General features: G+C 60.9%; 2 protein-coding genes across 4 annotated transcripts in view; one reads left to right on the forward strand and one right to left on the reverse strand.

Annotated features, from left to right (window-relative positions):
- Positions 1-7,819, forward strand: part of FOXP3 (forkhead box P3) — a 25,639-nt gene extending 17,820 nt beyond the window's left edge. Inside the window, exons 5-13 of one of the 2 annotated variants that reach the window (XM_039912391.1) lie at positions 226-400; positions 810-914; positions 2,014-2,101; positions 2,384-2,464; positions 2,825-2,972; positions 5,385-5,461; positions 5,723-5,824; positions 6,428-6,549; positions 7,269-7,819. In XM_039912391.1, the coding sequence (XP_039768325.1) occupies positions 226-400; positions 810-914; positions 2,014-2,101; positions 2,384-2,464; positions 2,825-2,972; positions 5,385-5,461; positions 5,723-5,824; positions 6,428-6,549; positions 7,269-7,353 (983 nt within the window). In that variant the 3' untranslated portion in view covers positions 7,354-7,819. Of the gene's footprint in view, positions 1-225; positions 401-809; positions 915-2,013; positions 2,102-2,383; positions 2,465-2,824; positions 2,973-5,384; positions 5,462-5,722; positions 5,825-6,427; positions 6,550-6,982; positions 7,021-7,268 lie in introns of those variants that run through there. The other variant, XM_039912392.1, reaches the window with a different exon arrangement.
- On the reverse strand, positions 7,729-14,309 carry CCDC22 (coiled-coil domain containing 22). 2 transcript variants are annotated; one of them, XM_029067077.2, is made up of 17 exons: positions 14,155-14,309; positions 13,736-13,913; positions 13,253-13,385; positions 12,951-13,057; positions 11,760-11,835; positions 11,354-11,526; positions 10,919-11,128; positions 10,704-10,772; positions 10,466-10,585; positions 10,048-10,167; positions 9,851-9,967; positions 9,616-9,717; positions 9,423-9,530; positions 9,180-9,275; positions 8,899-8,958; positions 8,719-8,793; positions 7,729-8,524 (listed from the first exon to the last, which is right to left on the reverse strand). In XM_029067077.2, the coding sequence occupies exons 1-17, from the start codon at positions 14,202-14,204 to the stop codon at positions 8,411-8,413; spliced, it is 1,908 nt and encodes a 635-aa protein (XP_028922910.1). In that variant the 5' UTR covers positions 14,205-14,309; the 3' UTR covers positions 7,729-8,410. The 2 variants fall into 2 exon arrangements, with proteins under 2 accessions (XP_028922910.1, XP_028922911.1); XM_029067078.2 differs by lacking the exon at positions 14,155-14,309 and having other exon boundaries at positions 13,253-13,335; positions 13,736-13,802.
- Between the last annotated feature and the right edge of the window lie 492 nt (positions 14,310-14,801).

The following is a 14,801-nucleotide window of genomic DNA, read 5'->3' on the forward strand; positions in this document are numbered from 1 at the left end:
CTGGAGGAGGCATGGGAATCTTTATACTTTCCCTCTGGATTGGCCACTTCTAGGGCTGGAGATCGGAGGGCAGGGTCCCCGGGGAGGCGGGGAGGAAAGAGAGGATATGGACAGAGAAGCAGCAGCAGCAGCAGCAGAGAAGCCTAACTCTGCCCCACTCCACAGAGCCCACCTCTCCAAGGTGCCGGCACTTCCTCCTAATCTTCTCTTCCATCCTCCTTGCAGGAATCAACCTGGCTAGCTTGGAATGGGTGCCCAAAGAGCCAACCAACACACTGACCAACTACCTCTGCGCCGTCCCTTCCCCCGGAGCCGGGGAGGGCCGGGTCCGCTTTCCAGCCATCCGCTGTCACAGCCCCGGTGACACAGCCGCTCCCAGACCCGCTCTCAAGAAAGAGAGGTCAGTATCGGGGTGTCTGACCCCCAGATGCGACAAGCTCCGTTGGCCTGCACCCTCACCCCTGAATCCAAGGACGAGGTGGGAGACGGGGAGAGTGTCCGTTTGGGGATTGCAGAAAAGAAAGCTGGCAACAAAGGCCTCTGACAGAATCGCTGTCTCCCGTCTGGGCCTTGGTGATTATGGTGCTCTTTGTGGGCAGGGAATGTGTCTACCGACTCTACTGTATTATACTCTCCCAAACGCGCTTAGTACAGTGATTTTACACACAGTAAGCGTTCAGTAAATACCACCGATCGATTGAGCGACGGACGTGGCGATCCAGGGAACGGCCAAGGGCACGCTCACGGGGAAGGTACCCAGGGTACTGCAGTGTCTCTACTGAAAACCTCTTGTCTCCTCTTCTCCCTAGTGCTGCCCCGTCCAGCCCAGACGGCTCTCACCCGCTTTTGGCCAATGGTGCGTGCAGGTGGCCGGGCTGTGAGAAGGTCTTCGAAGAATCGAAGGAATTCCTGAAGTGAGTGTCCCTGTGGGTGCCTGTGAGCTTCTAGACTTTTCCAGGAAGTGCTGTCAGTCATCGAGAAGCAGCATGACCCGAAAGAACACGGGCCTGAGAGTCAGAGGACCTGCTCCGCAACTGACCTGCTGTGGGATCTTAGGTCAACTACTTTACTTCTCTGTGCCTCAGTTTCCTCCTTTGTAAAATGGGGCTTCAATATCCGTTCTCCCCCTTACTTAGCCAGTGAGTACCATCTGGAATCCCGGGATTGTGACCAACCCGATTGTCTTATATCTGCACCTGTACTTAGTACAGTACTTAGCACATAGTAAATGCTTATCAAAGACCGTCATCATTATTATTAGCATTCGACATTATGGATTGAGATGCTGCGCGCAAAGCATCATAATGGACACTATCAGGAATATCAAAAGAACAAAAAAAGAGACAGCCTCACTACCTTTAAGGAACTAACAGCCAAAGAGCTAAGAGGCTAGGGAAGGGTCTGAGAGTTACTAGAAAAGGCTAGGAAAGTCACAGGACTGAATCCTCTTCCCATTCGGGGACACTCAGCTTCACAGATACTAGCCTTGAGCTCGGCTAAACCAGGATTTAACAAGAGCTCAGCGGGTAATTGTTAAACACTTTGTGCCAGGCAGTGTACTAAGCTCTGGGGTAGGTACAAGCTAATCAGGTTGGGCACAACCCCTGTCCCGCTTGGGCCTCGCATTCTTAATCCCCATTTTATAGATGAGGTAACTGAGGCACAGCGAAGTAAAATGACTTGCCCAAGGCCTCACAGCAGACAAGTGGCAGAGGCAGGATTAGAATCCAAGTCCCTCTGACTCCCAGGTCCGTGTTCTACCCATTGGGCCACGCTGCTTGTCTTGCAGTTGGAAGAGAAACAGGACAGTGTGTCCAGTAGTTGAGCCAAACGACCAGAAACGCCTGCCTCTGGCTGTGCTCGGGGATTCCTCTCCATTCTCCCCTCCCCTCTCTCTCTTTCAAGGTGTGGAAACTCTTAAAGCTCTATTAATGAGGAAGTCAGTTGACTGAGGGTCAGGGGTAGGGGAAGGCCTACGCCAAAATATCCTGTCCTTCCCGTGCTTGTCCCCAGACACTTCCACACAGATCATCGGATGGACGAGAAGGGCCGAGCTCAGTGCCTCGTACAGAAGGAGGTGGTGCAGAGCCTGGAGCAGCAGGTAAGGGGAAGCCTGGTCGACCACCTCCCTAGATCCCTCTGCCCTCTCCGTGGCCTCCAGGGCTCAGAGAGCGGCCAGAGCCCTGTCCCAACCGACAGAGCCTTCCCCTAGAGGGTGGCGCCGTTGGTAGTCGGAGGGGCTCTTTCAGACGCCAGAGACCCCACGTCTCCTTTTCCCTTCCCCTCTCCCTTGGCGGGGCCCATTACCAAGGAGGGGTGAGCTGAGGAGAGGAGAGAGGTGTGGGCAACTCAGTCCTCATGGCCGGCTCCTCTGTCCCCACAGCTGGTCCTGGAGAAGGAGAAGCTCAGCGCGATGCAAGCTCATCTCACCGGGAAGCTCTCCCTGCCCAAGCTGCCCTCGTCTGTGAGTCACCCACCGCCCCTTGCCCAGCGGCCACCTCCCAGCACTCACTGCCCCGCACTTCACTGCGACTGGGCAGTGAGGAGGTGGTAACATCATCCTCCTCACTACCCAGAAGGTCCCGTTTGCCAAAGTTCCCTCCCCTGGGCTCTTCGATCAGCCCCAAGATCAAGACCAGGGGTACTCGAGGGGGTGCCCTTACCCCTGCCAGGTTGCACTGTCCCCTTACCCTGGCACCAGCAGGCTCCCGACCTCCAGAGACTCTCAGTTCTTAGCACCCAGCTGGTTTCTCTTCAAGGGAAATTCTCTTCTCCTTTAGTCTCCTTAAGAACACGTCACTCTCTCTCTCTCTCTCCTCCTCAGATCTCCACAGAGAAACCCAACGGCTGTCTGCCCGGAACCTTAAGTCCTAGTTTGGCCACAGCCTGGCCTAGCTCCAAGGAAAGCCCAGACAGCCTGTTCGCCATGAGAAGGCATCTTTGGAGCAGCCATGGAGTCAGCATGTGTCCAGGTGAGGCCTCACACTTACTACTTTAAGGCCCATCAATTCATGGGGAGGTGTCACCTTAGAGAAGACTAATACTCACACACACACACACACACCATATAACAGCATGATCCTGGGGACCAATACTTTCATTCATCCTTTCAACATCCGTGAAGTAGGTGGGACAGATCACTGATTTACCTTTCATTCATTCGATCGCATTTACTGAGCACTTACTGTGTGCAAAGCACTGTACTAAGTACAATATAACAAGAAACAGACACATTCCCCGCCCACATCAAGCTTACAGTCTCAGACAGGGAAGCCAGACAAGACAAGTAAATGTCCAAGCACCCAGACAAAGCCACGGCGCCAGGAATCCTTCCACCCAAGCTCCATTTGCTCTCTATTCAAGCCAACCTACTCTGTTTCTTGGCCACTGCGTTCATTCATTCATTCGATCGTATTTATCGAGCGCTTACCGAGTGCAAAGCAGTGTACTAAGCGCTTGGGGGAGTGCCAGCTAACAACAAATATACCGTGCTCTGGGTCAACTGGTTTCGGGATGGGATATAGCCTTGTCCGTGGACACTGGCCAACAGAGAGCCAGAGGCCCCCAGGTATCTCCCACATCCCAAGAGTGATGGAGAGCTGATGAAGCTGTCAATCAACAGTAATTACTGAGCACTTCCTGTGTGCACAGCACTGTGCCGAATGGTTGGGAGAGAACGATACAATAAAGTTGGTAGACATAGGTTGGTTGGTAGGCATGGATGGTTGGTAGGCCTAGGCCTGCCCTCCAGGGCAGCGGGTCCTGATGGAAAGAGCACGGGCCCGAGAATCAGAGGATCTCCGTTCTAATCCCGGCTCTGCCGCTTGTTTGCTGTGTGACCTTGGGCAAGTCACTTAACTTCTCTGTGTCTCAGTTTCCTCAACTATAAAATGGGGATTCATCATCTGTTCTTCCTCCTCCGTAGACCACGAGCCCCATGTAGGACAGAGTCTGTGTCCGACCTAATCAACTTGCACTTAGAACGGTGTTCGACACATAGTAAGCACCCAACAAATGCCATATGAAAAAGAACCTTACTATCAAAAGACAAAAGTCCCCGAGACGCTGTCAAGTATACTGACTGGGTTTAGCCGCTTCTCTCCCCTGCCCCACACCACAACAAGGGAGGAAAGCCAGGGGGTTCCCATTTTTCTGTGGAAATACCCAAGAAGAGACACTTTTTCAGCATTAAAAGGGCAGGGAGGCTGAAACTTTTTATAATAATAAGGATGGCATTTTTTAAGCACTTTTTATGTGCCAAGCACTGATCTAAACACTGGCACTGGATGTTTTCACATCTTAGTTCTACATGGCTTTTTTTTTTTTTTTTTTTTGGTGGTGGATGGTTGTTTCCCCTCTTGCCCTTTCTTTGCTGTCACGACTCCTAGGCTCCAATTCTTTCCAACTTCCCCTTCGAGGGCGCTGCTCGAGGCAAACCCACACCTGGGCCAGGATCCAGATAAGAGGACCCAAAACACAGTGTGGAACTCTCGTGTGGTTGTGTGGGCTCCAGAGACCTCCATTCCCAGCCAAAGTACAAGCAATTCTAATAATAATAATAATAATAATGTTGGTATTTGTTAAGCGCTTACTATGTGCCGAGCACTGTTCTAAGCGCTGGAGTAGACATAGGGGAATCAGGTTGTCCCACGTGGGGCTCACAGTCTTAATCCCCATTTTACAGATGAGGGAACTGAGGCACAGAGAAGTTAAGTGACTTGCCCACAGTCACACAGCCGACAAGTGGCAGAGCTGGGATTCGAACTCATGAACCCTGACTCCAAAGCCCATGCTCTTTCCACTTCGCCACGCTGCTTCTCCGGCCTTTACCCCAGTAACCCCCTGAGAAAGGTACAAAATGCGAGATTGGCCCCATAAATCCAGAATCTCTAGCCGGGCCATAAGACGACCAGCGCAAGCTGAGCTCTCCCTTCCCATAGCCCCTCCTCCCCTCACCCTCCTGATTTAAGACTGGAGGGAACAGTTTGCTATCGAGCCAACGTGGATCTGCAAGTGCAGCACCCCTCATCACAACATCCCCGGAAATGTGTTCTTCAGGGTTTGCCTTCTGTCCTAGTCAGGCCAGGCCCACGACCGTGCAGAGAATTTCAATCTGTTCAGACCCGTGCGGGACAGGGACTGTGTCCAATCTAATTAACTTGTATCTACCCCAGTACTTAGAACAGAGTTTGACACATAGTAAGTGCTTAACAAATACCACACTTAAAGATTAAAAACAGGAAAGAAAAAAAACTCTTGCAGGCCCCAAGGCCTGACACCCTGCACCGCCACAATAGCGACCACTCTCTACTCCTTTCCCAGTTCTTCTCCCCCAGTAGGCGTGTGGGGATATTTGTCTGTAAAGATTCTTCCTCTCTTCTCAGACATCCTCCACAACATGGAGTATTTCAAATTCAACAACATGCGGCCACCTTTCACCTACGCTACCCTCATCAGATGGGTGAGTACTGCCCGGCGCGGAGCAAAGAGTGGGCAGAGGGGGTAGGGGACGGTCGAGGCTGTTGGCTCTCATTCCTGATAACCCCTTCCAGACTATCCTCCACCTCTCCCTTCTTCCCCATCCTTGGTCATTCCGCTGGCAGCCCCTTTGGGGACACTAGCCCTTGGGAGCCCCCAGACTACTAATTAGCCAAAGAAAAGGCTTCTGAGACCAGGGGAGTTGGTGAACAGACAATCCCTTGACCTCACTGGGTCCCACCAGGCCATCTTGGAGGCACCCGAGAAGCAACGGACACTCAACGAGATCTACCATTGGTTCACCAGGATGTTTGCGTATTTCAGAAACCAGCCGGCGACGTGGAAGGTAGGGGCTTGGAAAGGGGAGAGAGGGTCAGGATTCCACTCAGAACTACTGAGGAGGGAGAACCAGTGTGGCCCAGAAGGGGAGGCGGCAGTGTGCTGGAGGAGCAGCTCAAGGCCGGGAGCTAGGAGGCTCAAGCCTGGTCCGAGCCAGGCAGTGGGAAAGCAAATGGGCTCACGGTGGTCCTAAGGGGCTCTCCGCCAGTTCCCGTGGTCCCGCCCTGCGTGTACAGAATAACCAGGGAAACATTCTGGACCCCACTAAATCCCAAAGCTGGGTGGTCACACAGATATCCCCTTTTCTCTGGAAAAATACATCCAGACTAGACCGAAAATGCAAAAACGGTCAGGGGGGCAAGCAAGCCAAAGACAGGCTCCATCGATGGGGCTCAGGATGGCAAATTTCACCCCAGACAGGATGCTCGAGGGGCAATTTCCCCGGGGTGAACAGCAGACACGCGGCAGAGCCGGGATTAGAACCCAGGTCCTTGTGACTCCCAGGCCCGTGATCTATTCACTTAGCCACGCTGCTTCTCGTAGCTCCTCGAGCCTTATTTTCCCCAGAGCTGGTCCTCGCCGAGACCTCCATCTCTCCCCCTCCTTTCAGAACGCCATCCGCCACAACCTCAGCCTGCACAAGTGCTTTGTGAGGGTGGAAAACGAGAAGGGTGCAGTGTGGACAGTGGACGAGGTTGAGTACCGAAGGAAAAGGAGCCAGAGACCCAGCAGGTACCGTCACCAACCCTGACCCGGCCAGACTTGCGGCTTTTAAGGGGCGAAAACCAGCCCTGCAGACAGCTCAGGGGTCGTAAGCCGAAGAGGGGACGGAGAAGAGGAACGTCATCCATCCCAGCGGGTCGGGAACAGAGTGGGCCAAACCAAGCTTACGGCGGCCGCGTCCTCCCTAGCCTCTAACCTCCCTCTGACGTCTTCCCGCTCCGAGTTGGAGAAGACGACCCTCTAAGGTTCTCCCCTCCCTGACTGAGAAATGGGCTACGCTCTTCCCCGAAGCCCCTCTAATAGTAATAACGGTGGTATCGGTTAAACACGTACTAAGTGCTGGAGTAGATACAAGACAATCCGGTCGGAACCAGCCGCTGACCCACCTGGGGCTCCCAGTCTAATGCGGAGGGAGAACCCGTATTGAATCCCCCTTTTACAGATGAGGAAGCTGCGGCATAGAGGAGTGAAATGTCTTGCCCGAGGTCACACAGCCAGCACGCGGCGGAGCTGGGATCAGAACCCGGGTCCTCTGACTCCAGGCCCCCTGCTCTATCCACTGGGCCACATTCCTTCCGTCTTCCATTTCCAATCGACAGACATCTCCGCCTCCCGGATTTCCCACCGACTGACCGAAAGGGGGGTGGGGGAGCAGGGGGCAGGGCAGGACTTGAGTCTGTGGCTGCTGAGGAGGGGTACCCCCCCCCCCCACACATCTGTCCCTGCAGGGATCACGATGTCAAGCGACTGCTGCCTTATGCCCAATTGGCCCTGGCCGAATCCTGGCTACCACTGCCCCTGGCTTCCAGCTGAGTGCCCCTCCTCGGCCGCAGGCTGGCTCCTTTGCCCTTCCGCCGGCTTTCGGGAGCCCAGGGCCACCGCGGCGGCCGAGCTGGCCGGTGAGGGGGCAGCCGCCCGGGAGAGCAGGCCTCCTCCTGCTCTGCCCCAGCTCCCGCCGGACAGCAGAAAATCCCTTCCCTCCTCTGCTTTTTCTCCCCTTTCCGCCCTCAGGTAGCGGGCTCAGCCCGGGGCCCCTGCTGCCGCCAGCGGTCCTCGCCAGGGGACAGCACTCAGAACTGAAGGGAGGGCAGGGGCCGGGGCTTGGCATCGCCACCTCCCTCTCCCCGGCCTCTGCCACCCCAAGAGATGAACCCCGTGCCGTGCCCGGCCCCCGTGACGCGGCTCGTGTTGCAAAACGAAACTGTGATTTATTGGGGGTCTGCGCCCCCCTGAGATAAAGAACTGTCTGACAGCAATAAACTGTGGTTTCCAGGAAACACCCAGGGGATTCCTGTGTTTTGGGCCGGGGTGGGGGGTGTTCAGTCTGAGTTGGGGGGAGAAAACGGCCAGAAGGAAGAAAGGGATCCAAACGGAGCCAAAAGGAGTCGCCCCGGGGATGCCCGTGTCTCACGGACAACAAAAGCTAGCTCAGCATCCTGGCTGAGCTGTGGCGGGGAGACGGTGAGACGACGTGGAGGGGAGCGGGGAGGTGGAGGTGAAGTCTGACGAGAGGAGACCGGCCGGGACTCCCTCTGCCCTCCACCCCGAGGGAAGCGGGGGCTGGCTCGGTATGCTCCCCCACCTTCTTCTTAACCTCTGAGGAGGCCCCCTCGGCCCCAAAAGAGAGCTCGGAAAGGACAATGGGGGGGAAGGGGGAGGGGGAGACAACTGGCCGGATTCAGCACTGCAGCAGCCGACCCCCACCCCGAGACAGGGACTGGTGGGGCCCAAGCTGTGCTCGGAAGGGAGGAGGGGCGGCCTTCCGGGCCCCGCGCTCCGACTCTGTTCCTCTGGTGTCCTCCGTCCACTGAGCAGCCTGCTCTCTGCCAGCTCCGGGCTGGGACCCGGGGGTCCTGCCGCTCCCCCAGCCTCACGTCTCCCGGATCCGGCCCAGGAGCCCCGCGTTCTCGTGACGGATGGCCTTGTAATCCTCCAGGATCTTCTCCAGGTTGCTGAGCGTCTTCTTTCCTGTCTCAGTTTCAATCTGTGGGGGCCAGGAGGTGCAGTTAGGGAAACCGAAGGACAGGGGAGCCCCAGGTTAGGGGAGCTACCAGCCTCTCGCCCCCAGGAGTCACCGCTCCCTTTCGGCCGCCGCCGGGGCCGTCCCGAGCGTTCCCCAGGGAACGGCTGGTGCCGGTGACCCCGGGCAGCCTTCGAGGGCGACGCCGGCACACGCACCTGCTCCTCCAGGTCTCGGATCTCCCTCATAATGGTGCCCGTGTCCTCGACGGTCTGGATGAGCTGGCTGCAGTTCTGAGGGAGGGGCAGGCACCGACAGCTCAGAGCCAAACGTGGCCTTTTTGATCACGCCCCTGCACTGCCTGCTCAGAGCCCCGCACCCACACCCCCTTTCCTCACCTCATGCAGCGCAGCCAGGTACTTGTAAGCTTTTCGGACATCCTCATCCTTCTTGGCATCCTGAGGAGAGGAAGATAAGGGGGCGGGACGAGGGCGGAGAGAGGGGGGCAGAGCGGGGCGGAGAGGGGGCACAGAAGAGCAAAGACGGGAGGGGGCAGAGGAGGACAGAGAGAGAGGGAGGGGGCAGAGAAAGAGAGGGGCAGGTGAGCAGAGGAGGGAGACAAGGTCAGGATCAGAACCTCCCACTGGCTCTCCCGCCTCCACCCTAACCCAGACCTGACCTTGAACACAAGCTCATCTGTCACAGCAAAGGTGCGGTCCAGCTTCCCTGACAGGCTGTTGATTTCTTTCTGCAGTTCTTTGGTGTCCGCGAGGATCTGAACCCCGGGAGAGGGGGCAGGGAGGAGAGATAAGGACTTGGTGGATCTGTTGGGGTGGCGGGAGCGGGAGTCCCGCAGCGGCAGGCCCCAAGGACCGGGGGGCAGACAGAGGGGAGACCCCAGCCCTCTGGACGCCGTGGTTACCTTCGTGATCTCCTCTTTCTGCTTGCGGATGTTGCCCACGATCTCTAGGATGCGCTGGGTGTACGCAGAGCGGGACACGTCCTTTGGCAGGTTCTCCAGCTCCATCGCCTAGGAGAGGGACCCGCAGGGCCGCTCCGTCATCCCGCCCCCTCGGCCCGCCCCCCCGGCCCCCAACGGGGCCCCGACTTCTCACCAGCTGCTTGTACAACTCTTCCTTTCGCTTGGCTTCGTCGGCAGCCCCACGGATGCGCTGGTGTAAATCCTTGATCTCCAGGAGCTGGCGGGACGACTCCAGCTGTGTGCGGGGGTAGGGAGGGCGGTGGCAGAAGGGCCTCGGTTAGAGGTTGGGGAGCTCAGACCCCCCTCGGGCCTCCCCTCCCAGTGCCAGCCCCAGGGTCACCCCGGTCCGCCCCGCCTGCTCCGGGTACCTCTCTCCTGTCATGCAGCTTCTTGAGCTGCCGATATTCGGCGATGAGAGGCACCCGGTGTTTCTCCCACTGACCGGCCAGGTTGATGACCCGCTGGGCGCTGTTCTCCACCACCAGCTGCGGACACGAGAGGACGAAGGAGGTGGGCGAGGCCGCTCGGGGCCCCTGCGCTCCTGCCCCGGGCCCGGCCCCCTCACCTGCAGCTTGGCCAGGTTGACGTGGGCGTCGGGCAGCAGGTCCACAGCCCGCTTCTTCACCCGCATCAGCTGTTCCCGTTCGGCCGCGCCCAACTGGCTCTCCCGGATCTCGGCCTCAACCTGTTCCCGAAGGCGTCCGGGTCGGATCGGCCCCTCCTCCCGCCGCCCTATCCGGTCCCCTCCCTCCGGCCGCTGTCCTGAGCCCAGACGGCGCGGGAGCCGGGGCCCCCACTTCCCCGGCCCAGCCCAGCGCTCCCGCTCAGAAACCGCTGGCTCTCCACAGCCGCCTCTCCTCTCCGTTCCCTCCCTCGGCCCCGAACCGGCCCAGCGGCTCCCTTCCCCGTGGGTTCCAAGCACGGCCCGGAGCTGCCGGGAGCCTTGGGGCCGGCCCCCTCCCCGCCAACGGCCCGTGACTCGCCTGCCCAAGGCTCAGGTTTAGCTTCTTCATGTGGTCCCCGACCTCCTCGATGGCCCGCCCCACCTGCTCCAGCTGTTGCTGCAGGGCAGCCGCCTCCTCCTCCCGCGCCGCCTGGACGTCCTGGGGAGAGGGGGCAGACCAGAGGACGGGGTGGGCGGAGCGGGGAGGGTGTGAGCGGAGGGGACCGGGGGTAGGCCATGGAGAGGAAAGACAGTCTCGGAGCCCCGCCTCCTCTCACCTGCTCGGAGCGCTTGGACGGCAGGAGGGCATCGGTCACCGGCGCCTGACCGGCCGGGGCCTCGGCCTCCTGCGGGGAGAGCGGGAGGCGGCTTGACGGTCGGGCCTCGCCCCGGAGCGGCCCCGGGTGGAGCCGGCCTCCCTCCTCCAGCCCCGCCGCGGGCCCCCGGCGCCGCTGCGGCCCCATCGCCCATCGCGCCTCCCCGGCCCCCTCACCTGTCGGAAGGTAAATCTCTCAGCGTGAGTGAAGCGGGAACCCTTCCCCGCTGGGATGTGGGGTCCCCCAGCCCTCCAAGAGTGCAGCAGCTCCCCCAGGTCCTGGGCTCCAGGGAGGCCCCGCTCAGAGGGGGCCACCCGCCCCCAGCTCTGCCTCAGTTGCTCCACCAACCGTCGCTGCAGCCGCTGTCTCTTCCCCCTCTGGTACTCCTAAGGGAGAAGAAAAATCGCTGCCGCGGGAAGGGCCGGCGGCTCGACCCTCCACGTGCCCGGCGGGGAAGGAAGCAGAATTGGGTTTGTTGCCTAGATCTGGGCTACCCCAACCGCCACGCCGGCTCCCTCTCCCTCGTGGGGCCGGGAGCGGAAGGAGAAAGGCGGCGAGTTCCGAGTGGGACCGAAATACCGAGTAGCGAAGAGGAGGCTGGCTCCGCTCACCTCCGGGGAGAGACGGGAGGCGAGCCCCGGGCCCTTCCACTCTGCCTCCCACTCCTGCCGGGCACTGAGTTCAGCCGCGTGGGACTCCAGCAGCGAAGCCACCCGCCAAGGCCGCAGGGCGGGCTGGACCGGCACGGGGGGTAGGAAGCGGCCCCCCTGGAATTCCCGCACCTCTGGAAGACCAGGTAGAAGAGGTCACTAGCTGAACGGCAGGGCGTGCGGAAGCCAAGCGTCGACCCCACCGTCGGACAGGACCCCACCCCCGACGCTCAGCTCCTCTGAAAGGACACAACAACCTGTCTCGGCGCCACAGGGTCCCTTTGGCCGGACGGGCCGCCGGCAGGGCAGCGGAGAAAGAGAGTCAGAGCCGAACCCGACATCGAGAAGGCGGCCTCTCTCCACTGACCTTTCGGGACTCCGGTGGCATCGGCATCAGGGAGGACCAGCCGCTGTGCATGAAAACGATCCAGGGGGAAGGAGCCCTGGAGACGGGAAGGTGGGCACGGGATTAAATCACTGGTATTTACTGAGCGCTTACTATGTCAGAGCCCTGTATTAAGCGCTGAGAGTACAATGCGACAGAATTAAAGCCTTACACCTCGCAGCCCAGAGCTACCCCACAACCAGAGTCCACGAGAAATGGCCCGGGGGCCACGGCCACCCCAACTCTCCCACCAGACATGCCGCTGCCTTCCCCGACAGGAGCCAGGGACAGACAGAGCCCAGAGCCATGACAGCCTGACCGGAGGCTCAATCCACCGATCACATTTCTTGCGCGTTTACTACTTGCAAAGCACTATGCTGAGCGTTTGGGGGAGTACAAAACAACGGAGTTAGTAGACACAATCCCTGCCCACAATGAGCTTACAGTCTAGAGGCTCCTAATCAATCGTATTTGCGGAGTGCCTTCTACGTGCGGAGTACCGTCTTAGGCGTTCGGAAGAATACGATAGTTAGTAGACACGATCCCTGCCCTCAAGGGGTTTACAGTCTAGCAGGGAAGACAGACGCGAGACCGTCGCGGGCAAGGAACCCGTCTGCCACCCGCTAGTATCGGACTCTTCCAAGCGCTTAATACGGCGCCCGATAAAGACCATCAGTGACGATGGCCCGAAAATACGCTCCAAGGCAGAGGAAGCAACAAAGTATAGAGAAATGTGCCTAAGTGCCACGGAGGGAGCGTGTTGAGCACCTAAGCGCTTGGGTGAGAGAGAAGGGCCGAGACGGTGGCCGTGGACGGCGCACGCAGGCTGGAGAGCTGAGGGATTACACGGGAAAGGCCTTCTGGGGGAGATGTGATTTCGGAAGGGCTTTGAAGAGGAAGAGCTTCCAGCGGTGGGGGCGAAGGGGCTTACAAGCCAGCAGGAACAGGCCAGAGCCACACACCGAACCGACGCCCACCTCCTTCCAGCCCCCTCCCCGGCTTCCATCCTCCTCCTACTCTCCGCCAAGGGGTCCGGAGAAGTCACATCCATCAACTCGCCCCAGCACTCAGGACGGCGTCTCCCCCACCTTCCGCTCTCAAATCAACGGAATCACTGACCGACGGCCCGGGCCCGCCCGTGACCATCTCCCACCCCTCCGCGGCGGCACCCACCTGCGCCCGCTGCAGGCGGGGGACGCGGCAGGCCGGGGGCACCCAGGGCATCGCCAGCTGCTCCTTGACGCGGGAGGCGATGGCCCGGCGCAAGACCGCGGGCTCGCCTGGGACGGCAAGAAGAGACGGTCGACGCCGGGACGCGGGCCGGGGCGGCGGCCCGCCCGCGCGGGCCCGCTCCGCCGCTCGGTCGCGCCGCCGTCCCACCCGCGGTCCCCCGGAGACCTCGTCCGGCCCCGGCTACCGTCTCGCGGGCCGAGTCTCCGTCCCGCCGCGGTGTCGTCGGGGCCCCCGCCTCATACCCGCGGGTTGGTCGGCGTCCTCGGCCGCGTCGCGGGGCAGCCGCTCGGCCAGGAACATGAGCAGGTGGCGGATGTCGGGTTCGCTGGAGTACAGGAAGCTCTGGTAGCCCAACTCCCTGGGGTAGCCCAGCTCCTGCCCAAGGCCGGGGGGGGGGGGGGGGGGAGGGGGGAGGGAGTATGGGGTCACGCCCCTCCCGCCCCCAACCCAAGCAGCACCCAACCCTCCTTCATCCTTTCGTTCGACGGTATCTCGCGGGCGCTTACGGTGCGCGGAGCGCTGTACTAGGCGCTCGGGGGGGGTACAACAGCAGACGCATTCCCCGCCCAGCACGAGCTTCCAGTCTAGAAAGGGGACCCTCGGGCACGCCTGGGGACGGTCCTCCCCCGCCCGGGGAGGGGATGCTGCGGCTCCACGGGTTTGGGGAAGCCGTCCTGGGCTCAAGCGACCTCGGCCCCGGGGGGGCGGCGGGGTGGGGCGCTCACCGTGCAGGCCTGGGCCAACCCCATGCCCATGCGGAAGCGAGCCGACATGCCCGGGGGCAGCAGGGGGCTGAGGCCGGAGCCCAGCGAGGGGCTGATGACGCGGAGGCAGCGGACCACGGATTCCACGATGAGCTCCGTGCTGAACTCCCGCAGGCTCTGCACCTCGGGGGGCACCGCCCTGGGGAGGCAACGGGGGTGGGGGGAGGGGGGGGGCGTCAGGGGCAGGGGAGGCCCGGGGGGCAGAGGGCAGGGGGTTGAGCCACCGGAGGAGGCCGGGCACGGGGCTTGTCGGCGGTTCCCGGGCCGCCCGGAGGGGCCGGAGGGACGGGGGGCCGGTCCTGGCCTCCCCCAACGGGGGGAGGGGATGGGCAACCCGGGCTATTTGGGGACCAGAGGGCGAGTGGGAGCCCGGCTCTTACGTGCCAGCCAAGCGCAGGGAGCGGATGAGAATCTTGTCCACCTCCTCCATGGCGGGGGGCGGGGGAGAGGGGAGGTGTCACCGGTCCCCGGGGGGCGAGCGGAGCGTCCGGGGACGGAGCGCGGCCAGCGGGCCGAGTCACGGGTTGCCCGGCCCCCGCCCCGCTCCCTGCCCGGCGCGGGGCCCGCCGGGATATGGAGTCCGGGCGGCGCGGGGCAGGCTGGGGGATGTAGTTCCGGGCGGCCGGGGGGGGGAGGGGGGAGGGGGGAGGGGGGAGGGTCGCCTCGCGCGCGCCCCCTGCCGGACGGGACCTGCCGCGTCCCCGAGGGAAAACGGGGGTTGCTCGTACCGGTGGAGCCACAAGGGGTTTATGGTCGGAAGGGCGACGGGGACATTAAAAGAAATCACACAGCTCCGGGAAAGGAGGAGAACAAATCCAAGGAAATCCGCGCTGTCGACAGACGGCTCAGCAGGCGGCAGCGGGACTCGCTGGCGGTCGCCCGGGCTGGGGAGGCAGAGGTCGTGGGTTCGAATCCCCGGCTCCTCCGCCCCTTCGTCGGCCGGGTGACTTCGGGCCGGTCACTTCTGCGGGCCTCAGTCCCCTCATGCGTCAAATGGGGGTGAAGACTGGGAGCCCCACGTGGGACA

Source organism: Ornithorhynchus anatinus, chromosome 6 (genome assembly GCF_004115215.2).
Source record: "Ornithorhynchus anatinus isolate Pmale09 chromosome 6, mOrnAna1.pri.v4, whole genome shotgun sequence".
Taxonomy (NCBI): domain Eukaryota; kingdom Metazoa; phylum Chordata; class Mammalia; order Monotremata; family Ornithorhynchidae; genus Ornithorhynchus; species Ornithorhynchus anatinus.

Coding starts and splice junctions, on each gene's coding strand:
- CCDC22 (XM_029067077.2), bottom strand. CDS start 14,204: ATGGAGGAGGTGGACAAGATTCTCATCCGCTCCCTGCGCTTGGCTGGC. Junction 11,129..11,353: donor CCTCCCGTCTCTCCCCGGAG/GTGAGCGGAGCC, acceptor CTTCTCCCTTAG/GAGTACCAGAGGGGGAAGAG. Junction 10,168..10,465: donor TAAACCTGAGCCTTGGGCAG/GCGAGTCACGGG, acceptor CTTCGGGAACAG/GTTGAGGCCGAGATCCGGGA.